Source organism: Perna viridis, chromosome 8 (assembly GCF_037379345.1).
Source record: "Perna viridis isolate PV_CMFRI_1.1 ecotype Kerala chromosome 8, ASM3737934v1, whole genome shotgun sequence".
Lineage (NCBI taxonomy): Eukaryota > Metazoa > Mollusca > Bivalvia > Mytilida > Mytilidae > Perna > Perna viridis.
In genome coordinates, this window is record NC_142452.1 from 11,022,794 (window position 1) to 11,039,842 (window position 17,049).

General features: G+C 31.9%; 1 protein-coding gene and 1 long non-coding RNA gene across 4 annotated transcripts in view; one reads left to right on the plus strand and one right to left on the minus strand.

Moving 5' to 3' along the window:
- Window positions 1-6,785: 6,785 nt before the first annotated feature.
- Window positions 6,786-13,305, plus strand: LOC148609306 (uncharacterized). Of its 2 annotated transcripts, XR_015914649.1 has the most exons (3): window positions 6,786-6,904; window positions 11,860-11,885; window positions 13,046-13,305. It is a non-coding gene; the product is annotated as an uncharacterized LOC148609306 (long non-coding RNA). The 2 variants fall into 2 exon arrangements; XR_015914650.1 differs by lacking the exons at window positions 11,860-11,885; window positions 13,046-13,305 and adding an exon at window positions 7,561-7,921.
- The window catches only part of LOC148609307 (ER membrane protein complex subunit 10-like), a 75,337-nt gene continuing 68,145 nt past the window's right edge, over window positions 9,858-17,049 (minus strand). For both annotated transcript variants that reach the window (XM_088541726.1, XM_088541725.1), the window contains one exon: window positions 9,858-10,991. In XM_088541726.1, coding sequence (XP_088397852.1) covers window positions 10,905-10,991 — 87 coding nt within the window. In that variant the 3' untranslated portion in view covers window positions 9,858-10,904. The remainder of the gene's footprint in view (window positions 10,992-17,049) is intronic.

Below are 17,049 nucleotides of genomic sequence, written 5' to 3' on the forward strand. Positions count from 1 at the left end.
CGCACGTAAGCACGTCTGTTTTTACAAAAATCGAATTAGCATCAGCCCTTAGATTCTGTTATGTATTTGTCCTGAAGTCGGAACTTTTTAATATTTGTCTTTATAGAGAAGTTCATTTCAATTGGTTTATTTGTATATAGGTAAGTTATTGCTGAACAAATCTATTGACCAAGGGAATTTTGTTTTCTAGAATTAGATAAGTATATATGTTTTCAGGGCATTTCAATAAAATTATAACTCAATGCGCCAACAATATTGAAAATATTTTTTTTTATTTCTTGATTTTAATGATGCCTGATACTTATAGAGACTGACACTTAAATGAATTCATGTTCCAGCTGCTCACCTTGTTTTGGAGGATTCCTGTAAAAAATACTGTGTTTGCAGTCATCGAAGATTTGCTATATTTTTCTTTTTCTGACACAATTTTTTGAATATTTTATTGGTAATTTTCCATGTGTACATATTCAACAAGTCAAAATGAAGATTCTTACAACTTTAAGCGCTTTTGTTTCCTTTTCATTTCAACATTATTTTAAAAAAAACTGATAGAAAAGCAAAAAACAAAAAAAGGCAGTGAGTATTTACTTTCTGTTCCCATATTTGAGGTTTTCAAACAGCAGTTATTGCATCAGGGAAAAGTAATAAATTTTTTTCTTAATGCATTTTTAGCTTTTCATCTGTCTAAGTTTTCAAAGGGAAAAAAGTGTTTGCAGTCAAGTAATTTAACGAAGAAAAGATAACAATCGTTGCAATTAAACAAAAATGATATGAACTGTACGATCGTTTGTTTCACAAAATCACTAACCGTGCAAATGAAAGACAAATATATAGCATTTTGAACATTATTCATTAAAATAATCGAATTAATTAACTAGAACTGCACCAAGAGCGATAGAGGTAAACATTTATGAAGAGAGCAGAGCTGACAGTTCTAGTGTAGCTGGCTCTCTTAGAATAATTCTAGTAGAACTGTCTCTTCTGACAGTTCCAACAGAGCCGAAACTTCTAACAGTTCTATCAGAAAAGGTTCTATGAGATCAGAAATAGAGCCTATGTAACTTTTCTTTAACACTTTTAGAACTGCCCTAGTACCGACGTTTTTTGATAATTTGGCTGAGAGGTTAAAATTGATGTCATCTGTCGTGCATTTTAGTTTTATATCTTGTTTCGCAAACGTATTTCGGACAGCATCTACACATTATTGAGCAATGTCTTTTTTATTACTGATTGAACTTTTAATGAACTTTGTTTTAATGAAAACTGTTGTTCGAACGTTGACACGTCGACAAATGCTTAATGAAGATGGTGCAAGACATTAAAGTGTTCAATTATATCTTGATTTTTTCTTGAATAGTCGAAAGAAGAGGGTAAATAAAACAAGTGACAATATCATGACAAAACTTACTACCATAACTTGGAACATATTTTTAGAGGGAAATTAAGGTTGAGCCAGGTTTTATAGCGCCCTTTCATTACTATATTGACAGGAAAAAAACGGATACGGTAATACGCAACCAATGCACCCGGATATAACTTAAATCAAAAATGTGTACCAAATTATCCCTAAAAGGTCTTCAGTAACTGTAAGTTACACCTTTACATTTGATTTTAATTTTGCTGATGAGAGGTTGCTCTATAAAAACTTCTGGAAATCTAGTCAACACAATTTATGTTTAAAGCGATTATCCAGTTATTCAAATGCAGTGCTATATATTCGTGAATTCATTTTCAAATGGTATCCCAATACTTCAATTCAACAAAGTTCTTTAACTATGTTATTCAACGTAATCTCGTATTGTTCTTCAGTTAATTCGATATCATGGTTGATTAATTTCATGGAACTACAAGAACAAATTTCAAGAAAGGTAAACAGGGGAGATTATTTAGGAAACGGAATGCATAGGGCAGATTTAAAAAGGTTTTGAAAAAGAACATGTTTGAAAAGTTTCAGACAAAGCAAACTGCGAAAAAAGTTTCATGGAAATGCAACATGGAGGACATTTCAGGCAAACGAAAGATGGGTAGTATTTAAAGGACAGAAAGTATAAGAGAATTTTCAGGCAAAGATGCATGTAAGTAATTGTATATATTTGGTCAGGTCAGTTATGTAGGTGAGTTTTCCTAAAAATCTAGGTTATAATAATAAAACTAATTATCATGATTTCATGTCAAAATTTGTTTTATAAACATCACTGTGTCAGGTATGTGTTACATTACACGAACGCACTTTCAAATGGTTGCTTTATTTGATAATGGTCTTTGAAGATGATAATCTACATCACGAATGTACATACTCTATTTGTCCAGTAAAAATGTGGAGAATATTCATTTTGTTCGATATTTAAGATAGAGACTGTCTAGGTAAACAAGTTGTTTATAGCACGTACATCAAATATCAAGAATTGCAATCAACTGAATGAATGTTTGGATATTTGAGTTTTTTGGCAGTTCGTTGTTTGATTATGACTTTCCTGTGAGCGTGTAATCTAGATTGCATGATTTATTTTTAAAGTCCAACAATTTTGATCATATAAAAAGGATTTTTTCTCGTAAGATTGGTTTCTTTCCATGGAAATAAATGTATTTTTTTGGTATTTATATTATTGCAGTGTATGAATAGAAAGTGTGCTAGACTTTTGAAATAGTTCTCAATGTTAAGAAAACTCATCTAAACAATTCTAGTTACTTGTACTTAATCTTGAAATTGGTTCCTAAGTCATTAAACCCATGCATTTTATCAAGACTTTCATTTTTGATAAGATGTGTTTACCTGTTTGCCGTTAGTAAATTATACCGTCATGGTACTACAAAATCATTTTCATTTGATACAATATGTATGAATTTAAAATTATAAAGTTATAAAAGCATTATCAACTGGAACCATAATTTGATTCGTCTTAAATTGAAAAGATTTTTCTGGAATTCCGAGCAGAATTGTTCTGTTACAATTGGTTCCTCTAGCAAGGTAAAAATGTTAAAGATCAACAACTTAAGCTTCCGTTACATATATTTTCATTTGATTTTTAGATATATAACCAACAAAATGACAATGAAGGGTAATAACAAAATAATCAAACTGATAAAATCTAGGCGATAGTCAAAATGAATAGTCAGAAGGAAAGTCCGTATAACAGATGTCAATGTCAGAATAAAAGCAATAAACTCTAATGTACATTCAGAAAAAAAAGTACTGAAAAAAATATGTATTGTAAATTTGGTAGGCTTTGTAAGCACTTTTTTATACGTTTCGAGTGTGTTCTCCATTGCTCAACTGAAAAAAAATAACAGTTGACACCTCTGTATGTTTTGTTTCGTTTTCACCATTCCTTTATTTTCATGGTACTTGAGTATATATGGCCAACTATTTTGCTGTAACTGTGTATAATGATGTTTTGGGGCCAGCAATAGTCTGTCATGTGGTGTGAGGGTTTTCTCGTCGTTCATTGAAGACCAATGTGTGACCTTGGGCTGACATTTTTATCCTGGTGGGATTGTTGTCTCTTTGACATTTTCACAATACCTATTCCCGTTATGCATTGTCTTTAATTGTAACTTTTTACAATTAATAACGTTTGGAGCGAATACAAGATACCAATAATATATATTGTAAATTTTGTTATTCTGTACATATGCTCCAAATATTAACCTTTCATCAGCAGCAATAGAATCAATTACACATCTAGATGCAAATTCAAAATTAATTGTACACAAAAAGCACTCAAAACCAAAACTATCAAAAAAGGAGGTGAAATCCATCACCGAGATGGTTTTTTTTTTCATGTGCAATACAAGCAATGAAGCCTCGATGTTTTAGTTGTTTTTGAAATTTGTCAAACTGCAAATGTTGATAAATAAATAAAATATGATATAATTGAGAAGTCTGAAACAATAAAAGAAACATGACATGTAATCCAGTCATCATAATAACAAGCATGAAAACCTTCAGTTGACACATAACATACATTTAGTTCTGCTAATTATATAGTCCATACAGTGCAGCTTCTATCAGGAAAAGAGTGCAACCAATTAATAAGGAGTAGATATAAATTATATCTGTTGCAGATATGAATGATCAAAGTGGTAGGTGATGTACGTGTTAAACACTTTATTCGTTTTAACCACTTATCAGTCAAATCGTTTGTTAAATTACTTTTTTTTCCATTTCGTATTTTTTAAAATGTAACTTAATGCAACTTATCTTTCAGTTTACGTCAGTTGATTTGTATAAAAATATTTCTTGGTCTAATGTAAAGAATCATAAGGAAAGAGACAATGTAACTGTAGCAAGCATTTTATGACAAACACGCTCTTTGCTTTGAAGAACATGGCAATCGGGATCCCGATCTGCGTCACTTAGAGTTATGCTTTTTAAATAAGTACAGAGTGCGTATTTGTTTTCTGTCCTTATGGTTTACCTTAATTGGTGTAGGGTGTTGTATTTACCTCGAACTTTTTTATTTGCTTCGTCTTCGTCTCGTTCGTTCAAAATGAGATATCGATGTTACAGTAGTTAACATTGCTTTCTCTATTTTTAGTATTGAAAGAGTTGAATGAGAGTTGCCAGCCATTGTATAAACGAATAGATAACCGTAATTCACTTCCCTTGATTTGATTCTTCAATGCCAAGGGTTTCTGGTTAAACACTGTAAATTCTGGATTATTTGGCAAATATATCTTGTACCATTATAGTGTGTGTGTGTGTGTGTGTGTGAGAGAGAGAGAGAGCTACTGGAAGTACACATTATCTAAAGAAGGACTTTATGTAGAATGATATACGCATATCTTTCCAATTTTGTCTTTTTAATACTTTCGGAAAGTATAACTTGTAAAATACTTAAATTTGCAATATATATTATTGGTGTCTTTGTAGTCCTATTTAGATAACGAATTAAATTCATAAGTTTTTCTGAGATATCATATAAAATAGATTATACAATTTGCAAATACAATATTTGAGAGATAAAGTTTTTGAAGGAATTAATGATTATTTTGTAGTGCAAAGCATTTAAGAAGAAAAGAAACTCTACAAATTATTTTAGGTGTAAATAAACGCATTATTCGTTGTTTACCTATCTATTCCCTTTACCGCTATAAATTGAGAATTAAAATTGATTTTATTTTTTTTTAGAAAATAAAGCATATGAATTGTATGTACTGACACACGTCTTTATAGCATATTTTCTATCTAAGATCATAATATTCATATGAGTAAAAGTTATCATTAATTTTCTTTCATCTTAATTCTTGTGTTTAAAGATTTGTTTTTTGTCTGTTATTTCATTGGCGTCTCCGACTTTCCGTCGTTTTTATCTCCAGTATTACTTCTTTTCGTTCCCACTTATCTGCAGAAGATCAAATTACAATAATCTTATAACTGTTTGTTACCCGTTTGTTATATGTAATACCGTGCGAGCGAGACCCGACAGGCTAGTCAAGGGCGTTAAAAAAACCCTCACTTTTGTAATCTGTTTTGTCCGGGTAACTAGCGGTTCCACTTTTAATAAAGGTAGTTAACTTTATATCTAATCATCAGTACATTATATATATCATACATTTATACATATATACATACATCTATACATACATACATACATACATACATTATTACTAATTTATATGCCATTTTGTGGTTCTACACAACACTTTAAGGATCAACTTCTCGGTAAATTTCAAAATACAATTAAATGTCTTTTCCAGTTACATGTATTCAATTGTTCTTAATTCTGTTTGATTCCGATTCTAACTATTTTGGAAAATTCTTTTCATTTGGTATTTTTTAGGGTTGGACAGTTTTGATAGTCAGAGGTTATCACAATTGCTGAAAATGACAACTTCTCGATTAATTGCAGTCTATTATGAAACTTTGTTTTATAAGCTATTCAATTGTTTTTGAATCCTATATATTCAGATTCCTTTCATTCGGAATAGAATTTAGGGATATAACCGTTGATTAACATTCAATACTTGACATATTAAACTCATGTAACAAAGATACATGTATAATACCACTGCACCTAATTTTCTTCATACTTTTGTTCCGTATCTTAACCAGCAAATTTTCTTTGCATGCTTTTTGGATGATATTGTTAAAAACAAAAAAAACATGGTTCAAGAATCTTGAGAGAGAATAAAATTGAACAACTGTATTTAATGATGTCCATTAAATGTGCCTTACAAGTGAATGTACTTCAAAGTATCCCAAAGTCTGATAATTCCAAAATTATGATACAAGATGTCGGCAATGGTGCATATGTCGACATTGCAGTTTTTACAAAACTGTCCTCAATCAGTCGAAAATGATCCTCTCTTACACAGCAAAATGATATCATTTATAGACCAATTTCTATGGACTCAGTTTATCATTCTGGAGGTTGGAATGGAAGAATTACGATCTTCAAAATTCCGTTGATTCCTGTCGTGAATTTTCATAATAAAACCCCCAAAAAGCATCAGAACAGAAGAACAATTCAGAGACATCAGAATATAAAGACATGGTCAGAAAGCGAAAAGAGGAAACCGGCCAGTGATAAACACGTATTTTACCGTAAATGACCAGGTACTGTTTTCTAATTGAATGTTCTAACCACTGGCATAATCAAAAAAGAAAATAATCATGTTTCTAAAGCAGAACTTGTATAGTACAAATCCAGTCATGAAGGAAAAAAAAACTAATACCTATTCCTGTGATATCAAATCGTAAATGCATAAATAAAAAATAATTTCCGATCATTGTACGAAACCATGTTCTTCATCACGTCGCCAGATTGCAATCAGGACAAGAAATTCACGGATCGTCATCATGCAGATAGTTATATAGACACAAAAATAAAATTAATGTGCCGGATGTGTGTCCCAGAGCTATCGACATTGCTTCACCAGGTCGACAAGGATGATCGAAAGGGTATGTTGTTTTACACTTAAGCTGTTTAATAAGTAATTTTTTTACATAAAAAAGATACGAAACTTCAGTTGTGCTATTTTTTCATCATATAAACAGCTGTATATTACGATAAGTCCGTTAGTTATCACAAGATGTTGATAGATTTTCTAAAGTTAAACAACCAAAGTTAACACGTAATGATCAAAGTACACGATATTTTTTCCTTATAATAGTCTTCACTGCACGATTGCAGAGCGTCAAGGAAGTGATACACACCATCATTTAAATCATTTTTTCAATCTGCTATGACCGACTTCTTAGCCAAAATGAGTATTTTATATTTTCTCTTTTATTCATAAGTCTTCTTATTCCGCGACATGTTGCCTGCGTTTATTTTTTTACATACGTTACGGAAGCTGATGTTGTTGATCTTTTGACATTTTTATCTAGACAGAAACCTGTTGTATGTGTTTTAATTGATCCAACAATGATATATTTCACATGGTGTGTTATTTGAAATGTGCTATATGAAAACCATTGGGTAAACAGTAGTTTGCATTATTCAACTATGAAAAATAGCTCACATAAAAAGTTATATGACTATATTAATAGTAACCGTAAAAGTCGAACCTTGAACAATTGGGCAAGTATTGATACAACATTCAATCTTATTACAGCTCATATTTTGAATTGTGATAAAATGGTAGATACAGCATAAGTTTCTTACACCAAATGAAAGTGTTTAAAGAACTTGGCCACATGGGACAAAACAGTATCAAAGAACATCTAGAATTTATTTTTTTGTTGTTGTAAGTAGACCTGTGCGTGAGCTAAAAGGCCTTTGAATAGTTTAGGCAAGGTCAATCAGCTACAAGGTACATGGACAGATGCACAATTAACAAATTAACAAAAGGGAGGAGGGCAGACTATGGCCATGATTTGTGTCCAAAAAACATATGAAACAATAACGCTTCATATTTATTTTTCCTAGATGTGCCTATGAAAATATATCTGGTAATAAAAAAAGCAAATAAGAAATGTATGTCCCTATTAGTAAATAGTACTCAATAAATTAATTTGAGATAAATACTGTAATCTGATTGGTTAAAATAATTTTGTTATATCTCAATGGATGAAAGAAATATTGACACGCCCCTATTCAGTTAAATTCGGCGCTACTTTTCTCATGTTTACAAATATGTTTAAAATTAATTTATAAGAATTGGCTATGATAACAATTTTGTCCATTGAAAAATAACATAAATTTTCCATGTGCATATTTTGTTTATTGTACTTCGCGCAATAAATATGCACATGGATAATTTATGTTATTTTTCAATAGACAAAATTTTTATTATTGCCAATTCTTAAATAACTTTGTAATTATTGTACTTTTGTGTAGATATTTGCAAACCCTTCTTAACAATAAGCACTCTTGCTTTTTCTTCAAATAGAATATTAGAAAAATATGCTTACCTCACTTTCGCGCAATAAACAATATGCACATGGAAAATTTATGTTATTTTTCAATAGACAAAATATTTATTATTGCCAATTCTTAAATAAAATGCTTAATTCGATTAACACGTTTTCGATGCTTTAAGGAAATGGGAAATTGCGACTCGAACCAAAAATGTTTGGAGGTTTATCAATTTTCTTCATAGTGCAATAAACGGGCATGAAGAGCTCATGTTCAGAATATCAAGTGAGAAATGTCAATTTGGAATTGGGGAAATATCAGCTTAGAACTGAAAAATATCGATGCAGTCAACTATAAGTGCGAAATGCCAGAAAGCAATGCAAAAATGCGAAAGTATTTAATGCACTATCGATCATTCGTACACAATACTTAATTAATGGACATTTTGTTTAAAAAGAGCACAAATTTCCTTCAATTGTGTGTTTAAAATAATTTTTGCACGGTGTATACCAACAAGCATAGGTCATTTTGCCAGATTTTTTAAGGTGAGGAAAGATATTGTGATGAAAGCTTTAGCGAACATCTTAGCCCAAGAAAAATGGAAACTAATCTTTTATATCATATTTTAGTTTCCGTTTTTGTTTGTTTTTTGTTGGTGGTGTTGATAGTGTGTGTGCGTGCGTGCGTGCGTGTGTGTGTGTGTGTGTGTGTGAAATCGACTACGGAGTATCACTTTGTAAAATTCATTACAATACTAGAAAGCCGCTTCAGTACGGTACTGAACAACGTTTATAATACTGAAACATATAAAGACGACATTTTTATTTATAACACAAAACATTTTGAACGAAATTATTACAAATATGATTGACTTCTTTACGGAAAATTATAAGAGCAAACCACAAAGACACGATGACATTTAAAACGTATAAATAACTTCACAAACATTTACAGAAACACATACAATTAATCCAGTGAATATATTCGGAAAAAAATGTATTGAAAATTCAATGTTATGATGTAATGAAATTATTGTAGGGGTGTGCATAGCATACTTGGTTCCTATGGTGTTCAATCGGGCCCGAAACGCTCCCTCGGTTCCAATGGTGTTTAAAGGGGTCTGAATAGCTCACTCGGTTCACATGATGTTTAAAGGGGTCAGAACAGCTCACCTGGTTCCTGAGGTGTTTTAAGAAGTCTGAATAGCTCACTTGGTTCTCATGGTGTTTTAAGGGGTCTGAATAGCTCACTTAGTTGCAATGGTGTTCCAAGGGCCTGAATAAGTAATTTGGTTCCCATGGTAGCACTATGAACCATACAGTACATTTTTATTCACATCGGTGTCTTTTGTAATCTTGAGATTTGAAATGTAAACATTAGATTAGCTGTACGTAGTTATAAGGTTCAATCAATGACAGATAAAACAAAGAAGTATTTCTCTTCATAATTCACCTCTACAAATTGAGATACTTTCTATATCTTATTTGTTATTATTTCACAGTTCGTATTTCAACTACGGAATAATATTGGTATAATGATACAGAGACGATCAAACTGACTGACAAAAATATATTTATTTGACTTGGTCATGACCAGGCCATCATAATGTACACGATTGACTGAATAAGTTTGATAGAAGGATACCAGTGTTTACTCTATAAACAGCTACTGTTATGTATATGCAACCACGATATTTCGCTCAGTTTAGATTCCAACTATAAAAATAAATAAACACCGTGTGTTTAAATATCAAAGATGTTCCTTCAAGTTTTATAATAATGATCTTTTACAAACTCAAAACACATATAACAAATTATCAAAAATACACTCACCTTTACAAATGTCTATATATATATAATATATATTTATTTATTTATTTATCACCATGACACAATAATTAAAAGCTTTTTTTTAATAACCGATATAATTGCATGATAGTTTATAGTTTTAATGTAATATTTAATATAAATGATACTATTAAATCATAAGATAAGATTATATTCTAATATTTTTTCCAAAATATCATAATTTTTCAGCATTACTGAATTAAGATATTCAGATAATATATATACAGTACAGATAATTTTGCCATAAACCAAATGCATTTTGGTGATTAATGTATAAAATAATGGGTAAAATTGTTAACTACGACGTGTCAGCACAAAAGAAATAGAATGAATAAAACTAGTGATTTACACAATACTACACGTAAATACGATACAAAATTACAGTTTAAACGAAAATCAAACGAAAATATAATAAGGAACCACCAGTGACATAAAGATATTCCTACTCGACCGCAAACATAATATATCTCTAACTCGGCCGTAATGCCGTCGTATCCACAGCATATATTGTTACGATGCTGACGTGATTATTATAAGATCGTTAGAGATGTTTTCAACCAAAATATGATATTTTCAGGTAGTATTGCATTCCTTTTATCCAATTTTATAATCTAAAAGTGAAAAAAAATCCTTGTAGAAATTTAAACGTTATTAAAAGTCATATATCGTCCACAAATAGTAAGGTCCACTCTTTGACAAATAATTCGTCCATTTTGTTTAACTTCCTGCTGATGAACTGTTCCCCCGTTGGATATTACCGACCACCTCCGCCTCCTCCTCCTTGAGAGTCAGAATTCTGTGCAACCATCATTACTAAAACTACTGGCACTATATACATCCACTGAAAAAAATAAAGTAATGTTAAATAATTCACCAACAACTAGAGTACTAAGTACAGATCTATGTAAGAATAAGACCAGTCATGCAGAACTTTGATTTGCTGTATGCCATTCCAAACCAGTAAGTAATAATACACGTGTTTTTAAGCACGACGTGATCATCAAATTTCTGCAAGAGGTTTTACTGGTTTCTACGGGCTTGCTAGAGCTCGTATGTTGAATCTTCATTTGACCATCTCGAGTGGTGAAATATAATAAACCGCTCATTACTAAAAAATAATCTATATGTAATAAATGCAGTGCTCTGTATAAACTATCCACGTACACTACATGCTGGTTTGGGATTGTGAAGAAAACATAAACCATTAAAACACATTTTGTACATTGCAAATATTTCCCCTCATTCTCTATATTGTCTTGTACTCAATAACGTGACGCTATGATAGTTGAATGTAGTAAATATAAATCTAAATTGTTTCAGGGTAACTATTACTATCTGCCTGAATCATGTATAGGCACGTCTTAATAGTTACTTATAAATTGTTTTTTAAAAGGAAAAACTAACCGAGCGGGTTTAACAAATCCTTACTGTACTTTCTGTTTACCATATGTTACTGTTCGAACATATACATTTCATGATTTCCTCTCATTTCTAAAGTTTAACATTTATATATGTTGAATTCGTATAGAATAACAGCAGATTTGAAGCAGAGACAGAGAATATCACATAGCGCCCGACAGGAAGAGGTGTGATGCATTTTCTATCACGACGTTCAAAACCAGCGTTTTCTTAAAAAATCTCAAATTGATATTTCCTAAAATTCTTCTTCAATTCAAATTTAAACCAATTAAGCTTGTTTGAATTTGTAGATTTGAGGAAAGATCAAGGACTTGAGGTAAAATTAACAAATCCAGACGCTAGTTTATACATGAAATTCCTAACACCAACCAACTAACTAGAGGCAAACATTAGTATTGTCATTACAAAGAGTAATTAAGGGAACCAAGATTCAAGCGGAAATCAAAAGATTGTCATCCAGCAACAAAAAAATACATATATTAACTTTATAAAACCATGATGTTCAATTAAAACCCATGAATGGGAGATAGTAGTTTATGAAAATGTATCTATTTACGACCCGCTGTAGAAATTGGTTGATATCTAGTCCAATGACATTACGTCATGACGTAGAGTAGAATCGTACTGTGTCATGTAGACTTCACATGAACAATAACAAGTATTGAGATATCCAGTGAAACAGCTAGCTAATTTCTACAATTAAACTGACGTAAAAGGAAGTGCATCGCAAGAATATTGATATCTATTCAATTATGATGTAACACGATAGCACTTTTTCCTTTAAATCTTCCCACATTTCCAGAAATGTCTAATACAGAGTTTAGAGACTTACAACGTCTTCGTTAAGGTTAATTAGAAAGAAACAATGTATAAGATATATAACATCATTGGAGCGGCCAAGGTTTGTTTAAATCAAAACCAAAACTTTAACAACAAACGTAATGACCTGACGTTAAACAAAACCTCATCCTCACTGCAGTAAAACACTTGATTCATTCTATATATATATATATATTTTCGCACGTGGAAGTGTATTTGTATACATATAAATATGCACTCGAATGCAAATTCGTCCATATGAACGCGTTTACTCAAATGTGAAAACTTGCACTTACATACGTGCGAATGTATTTGGGTGAGTATTTTTTTAAATAGATTACATGTGAACGGATAGCAAAATTTGCATACACCCGTTGTTTCGACAAATAAAGTGAAAATTCTGCGTGGACAAAGAAATACAATGGAAAAACATTTGGTCCTATTAAAAGTCTTAACTTGAAACGTTATTCTAAGTTCCACTTTTAATAGGATCAAATGTTACTCTTTCTTTGTATTTTTCCGCGCAGAATTCTCACTATGGAGCTTCTATTTTTTTTTTCGATATGCTCAAGGTTACCAATTTCGTTTCTTAAAACAGGACCATTATTTTTTCAAATATCGATAGATGTTCTCTGTCATCTCATTTATTCTTTGAAGTATGGAAGTTTACCGGCTACCGCACCGGATGGCCGCCCATGCCGTGTCGAGGCTACTGCAGCGAAGAGTATGCACAGACAATAGACAGTCAATTTTCGACCAACTGCTACTTGTTTGTTTAATGAGACAATTGGGTAGTTTCTGGGTATTGATATGAAAAAAAAACCTCTTGTGCTATGATTTTGAAGATACAAAACATGTCTGTTTCAGTCTGCAATTACAATATTTATTTTTACTACATGTATGAATAAAGTATTCCAAAGTGGCTTTTATTCGTACTCATTCAGTGCTTTTGGTGACATATATCATATATCCAAATGAACATATTTTAGTTAATAGTGTCCACGTTCCTTCCCTAGACAGGCAAAGGGTAAATATATGTTGTGGTTGATATATTTACGAGTACATTATGTTATTATTCTAACAAACAAGTTTAACTCATTAACAGAAGGATACAGGAATAAAACTTCCAACTGTAGAGACTCAGGGTTGGATCCAGAAGTAGGTCGCCGGCTTCTATTCAGAAATTTTGATAAAGTGAGTCCAGTCTATCATGTGTTCTTTACTTACAAAATATTGCACAAAATCAACGAAATTTTCACATAAAAGGAAGGGGATTCTAACAATTACCTTTATACGTCATACGAACATGTAGTAAAGTATTTGAAAACTTTTTTATAGCTGTAGTTACAGTACATTGTATAAGATGTAAAACGTAACCTTTTGAAGAAAATATAATGAATGAAAATGACAATTTTTCACTCATGCACACAGTCGCGCGGTTATCGAAATCGAGATCATGTTTTTTTTTCTTTGGGACAGGGGTCCGTTTAGAGTAGTTAACAGTTAATTAATATTTATATTCGGGGTTACAATTCACGCTGTGGTTATCCCCCAAACAGTTATTTTTACTTTAAAAATTGGTCGTATTGCATTGTATTATGACATAGTAAAGAATCAAAAAATCAATTTACTATCAATAATGACAGGTGGCAGACATTCCGAACTGAAAAAAAAACTTTCCTTCGCTCCGCTGATGCCAGTGCCTGTTTGCCCGTGTGGATATTACATACTTCAAATGGCTTTGCAACTAAATCTACTCAAACTGACAACGTCATAATCGCAAAGTGAGAATCAAATACTAGTGTTAGACAAAGATGATTTATCTGTGGGAATGATGTTCAATTGCCAGTGGTGACGACATGAATGATCAAAAGGCAAACGATTAATGAAATTGAATTACGGTGTGTTGTAATTATTTCATACAAATATCAAAGTAGATAAATAGAACTGTAAGCAACTCGTAGCTATATGTCCCTCGCCGCCACAAACAAAAAGCTGACGTGCAAAAGTCCCATAACTTCTGTAAAGTTTGACGAATCAAAATGGCGGCGCAAAATGATCAACTACATGTATGGTGACTAACATTTCTACGGAAATCAAACAAAATAATTCGTTAAGCGGTATCCGAGAAAATTGCAGCCACAAAGTGTTCCTATAGTGTAGCATGTACAAATAAACAAAGTCTCATAACTCCTGTAAAATTTGTCAAATCAAAATGGCGGCGCAATATTATCAACTATAAATGGTGTCCAACAATCCTACGAAATTTAAACAAAATTCTTCAAGCGGTCCCCGAGGAGTTGCGTCCACAAGTGTGAACAGTTGGACGGACGGACGGGCACCGGTATTTCTATGTCTCCTTCTGTGTGCTATAGTCAGGCTCTTTATACATATAACGAATCTGATATATTTGGCGGATTGAGGAATCCTGGGACAATAGGTGCTAACATTAAATCAAGGAAAAATTATTCATTGACGAAATAGGAGAAAACAGTTATCGAAATGCAGTTACTATGATGAAATTTTGACCAAAAAACAAAATGATAAAAAAGCCTCGACGAGCGCAGTATGATACGACTGCAACCAGTTGACCAAGTGAGGACATATTACTAGCTTTTGACATACTAAACATAGGGATTTACAGATTATTATGGACACAACAACTCGTTTGAATAAAATATTGCACAATTTCAGTACTAAGTTCTGCTTCAGGGTAATCTCATGGATCACTTCGTACATCATCCTCTCAAAAACAGTAAATGATAGAGTAAACTTGCTAAGCATACTTCTGAAAGCTCTTGTACAAAGGCAGGGATTTTCCTAAGGAATCCAATTTAAAGAATATTCAAAACAGCAAGTAACAATATATCAAAATGTCATGAGATATTTCAAATATTTAATATGGAGAAAACAACAATCTATCAGTCGAACAGATCCTGCTTTATGCGTGAGTCCAACCAGTCGTTACTCTATCTATTACAAACCCCGTGATTGGCGAAGACGTAATGACTATAATTTTCGGCATGAATAGGCCGGGTATGAAACGCGCGTTACCATAAGACCACAGATATTATCTCTTCTAGACCAAAGCATACTAAGTATACAGGCGATGGCGAACAGTATGTGGCCAGTTGGAATGGACACAATAACGCCGTCAAGCAATTAGTATGACTTCTAAAAGCTGTGAATCTGGTCCAGTGGTAAGAGGAAAAAGAATTATACACGAAAACATGATGGACAGTGCAAACAAACCCGATTCAAGTAAGAATTAGGAAAACTGCGAGGCTCTCTAATTCTGCTCGATTAATCTCCTGTTGCAGCTGTGTTAATTCATTCTTGTGTAAGAAAAATAGATAGAGCTACAAAGTAGCAAATCCATAACTCAATACGTAGAAAAATGAAATCACCAAAGTCTTCCACGATCATTATTTGTTTCTACGCATAATTTGTTTCTACGCATAAAGGTCACATAAAATAATATCAGCTGTTTTCTATAAAACCTTCTCGTTCGAAAAATCTGTTTTAAGCACTTTATGCTTAAAAAAAACTACCGTAATATTCATTTCTATACCGTTCACTGTACGAGTCGTTATAAAGAAGTACTTTTTAACGCCCGAATGGAAAATTTACACTATAATAACAAAACATCAGGAAGAATAGATCTGTATTTTTTAAATTTTTTTTTTATTTTATTTTACGTTTTTTTTTTTTTTTTTTTTTTTTTTTTTTTTTTTTTTTGTTTTTGGTTTTTTTTTTTTTTTTTTTTTTTTTTGGGGGGGGGGCTTATGCAAAGGGAACAACACATGTTCACGTGACAAACTTACGTAATAAAAGGATAACAGTAAACAACATAAAGATACATGAATAAAAGCAAGACCTTAATTTTAACAAGCTGAATAAACATCTTACGGTAAACAAGCTGGTTATTATCTCATTTTTTCCCTTTCTTTCTTTCGGTCTTAATTTATTGGAGTCAAACTTCTTTAATGGACAATCAATTCAGTTTGTGAACCTACTTATTTATCAGTTAACATGGTGCGTATCACATAACAAATTACAAGTATGTAATTATATTCAACGATGCTAAACACGGAAACTGACACAAATTAAGGTTTAAATCAAATTCATAAGAACAAAAACAACCCTCGGTTCATAATAACATAATGGAAGAGTAAACACAATGATTTAGTAAGGTATTTGGAATAAAATAAACGTGTTGATTAGCAGCTGAAGTTCACAGTTTGAAAAATATTTCTACCTAACTGTTATTGCAATAAGTATAAACTAACGGTACATGTATAACTAAATACACGAACTGTTGTTAAATAATAGGACTTCACAGTTTTGAAAAAATTAAAATACTCACGAAGTAAGATTGTACTAAAACCGAATAGTGCTACACTGCTTTCATTGATAGTGAAATACAAACACGTGAGAATCAAGGATGCAGCTGTCTGTTTACATCAAGTCTCTAATTCAACTGAGATGTTTATCTGGTATAAATTGTAGATACAAAGATACCGACCATATAGATAGTTTAAACAGTTTATATGTTTATAACAAATTAGAACGAAATATAAAAACGGAGAGTGTAGTGTGAGTTTCAGCAACATATTATGCACACCTTTACATGTCTTAGAGCCATACCCATCCTCTATGTG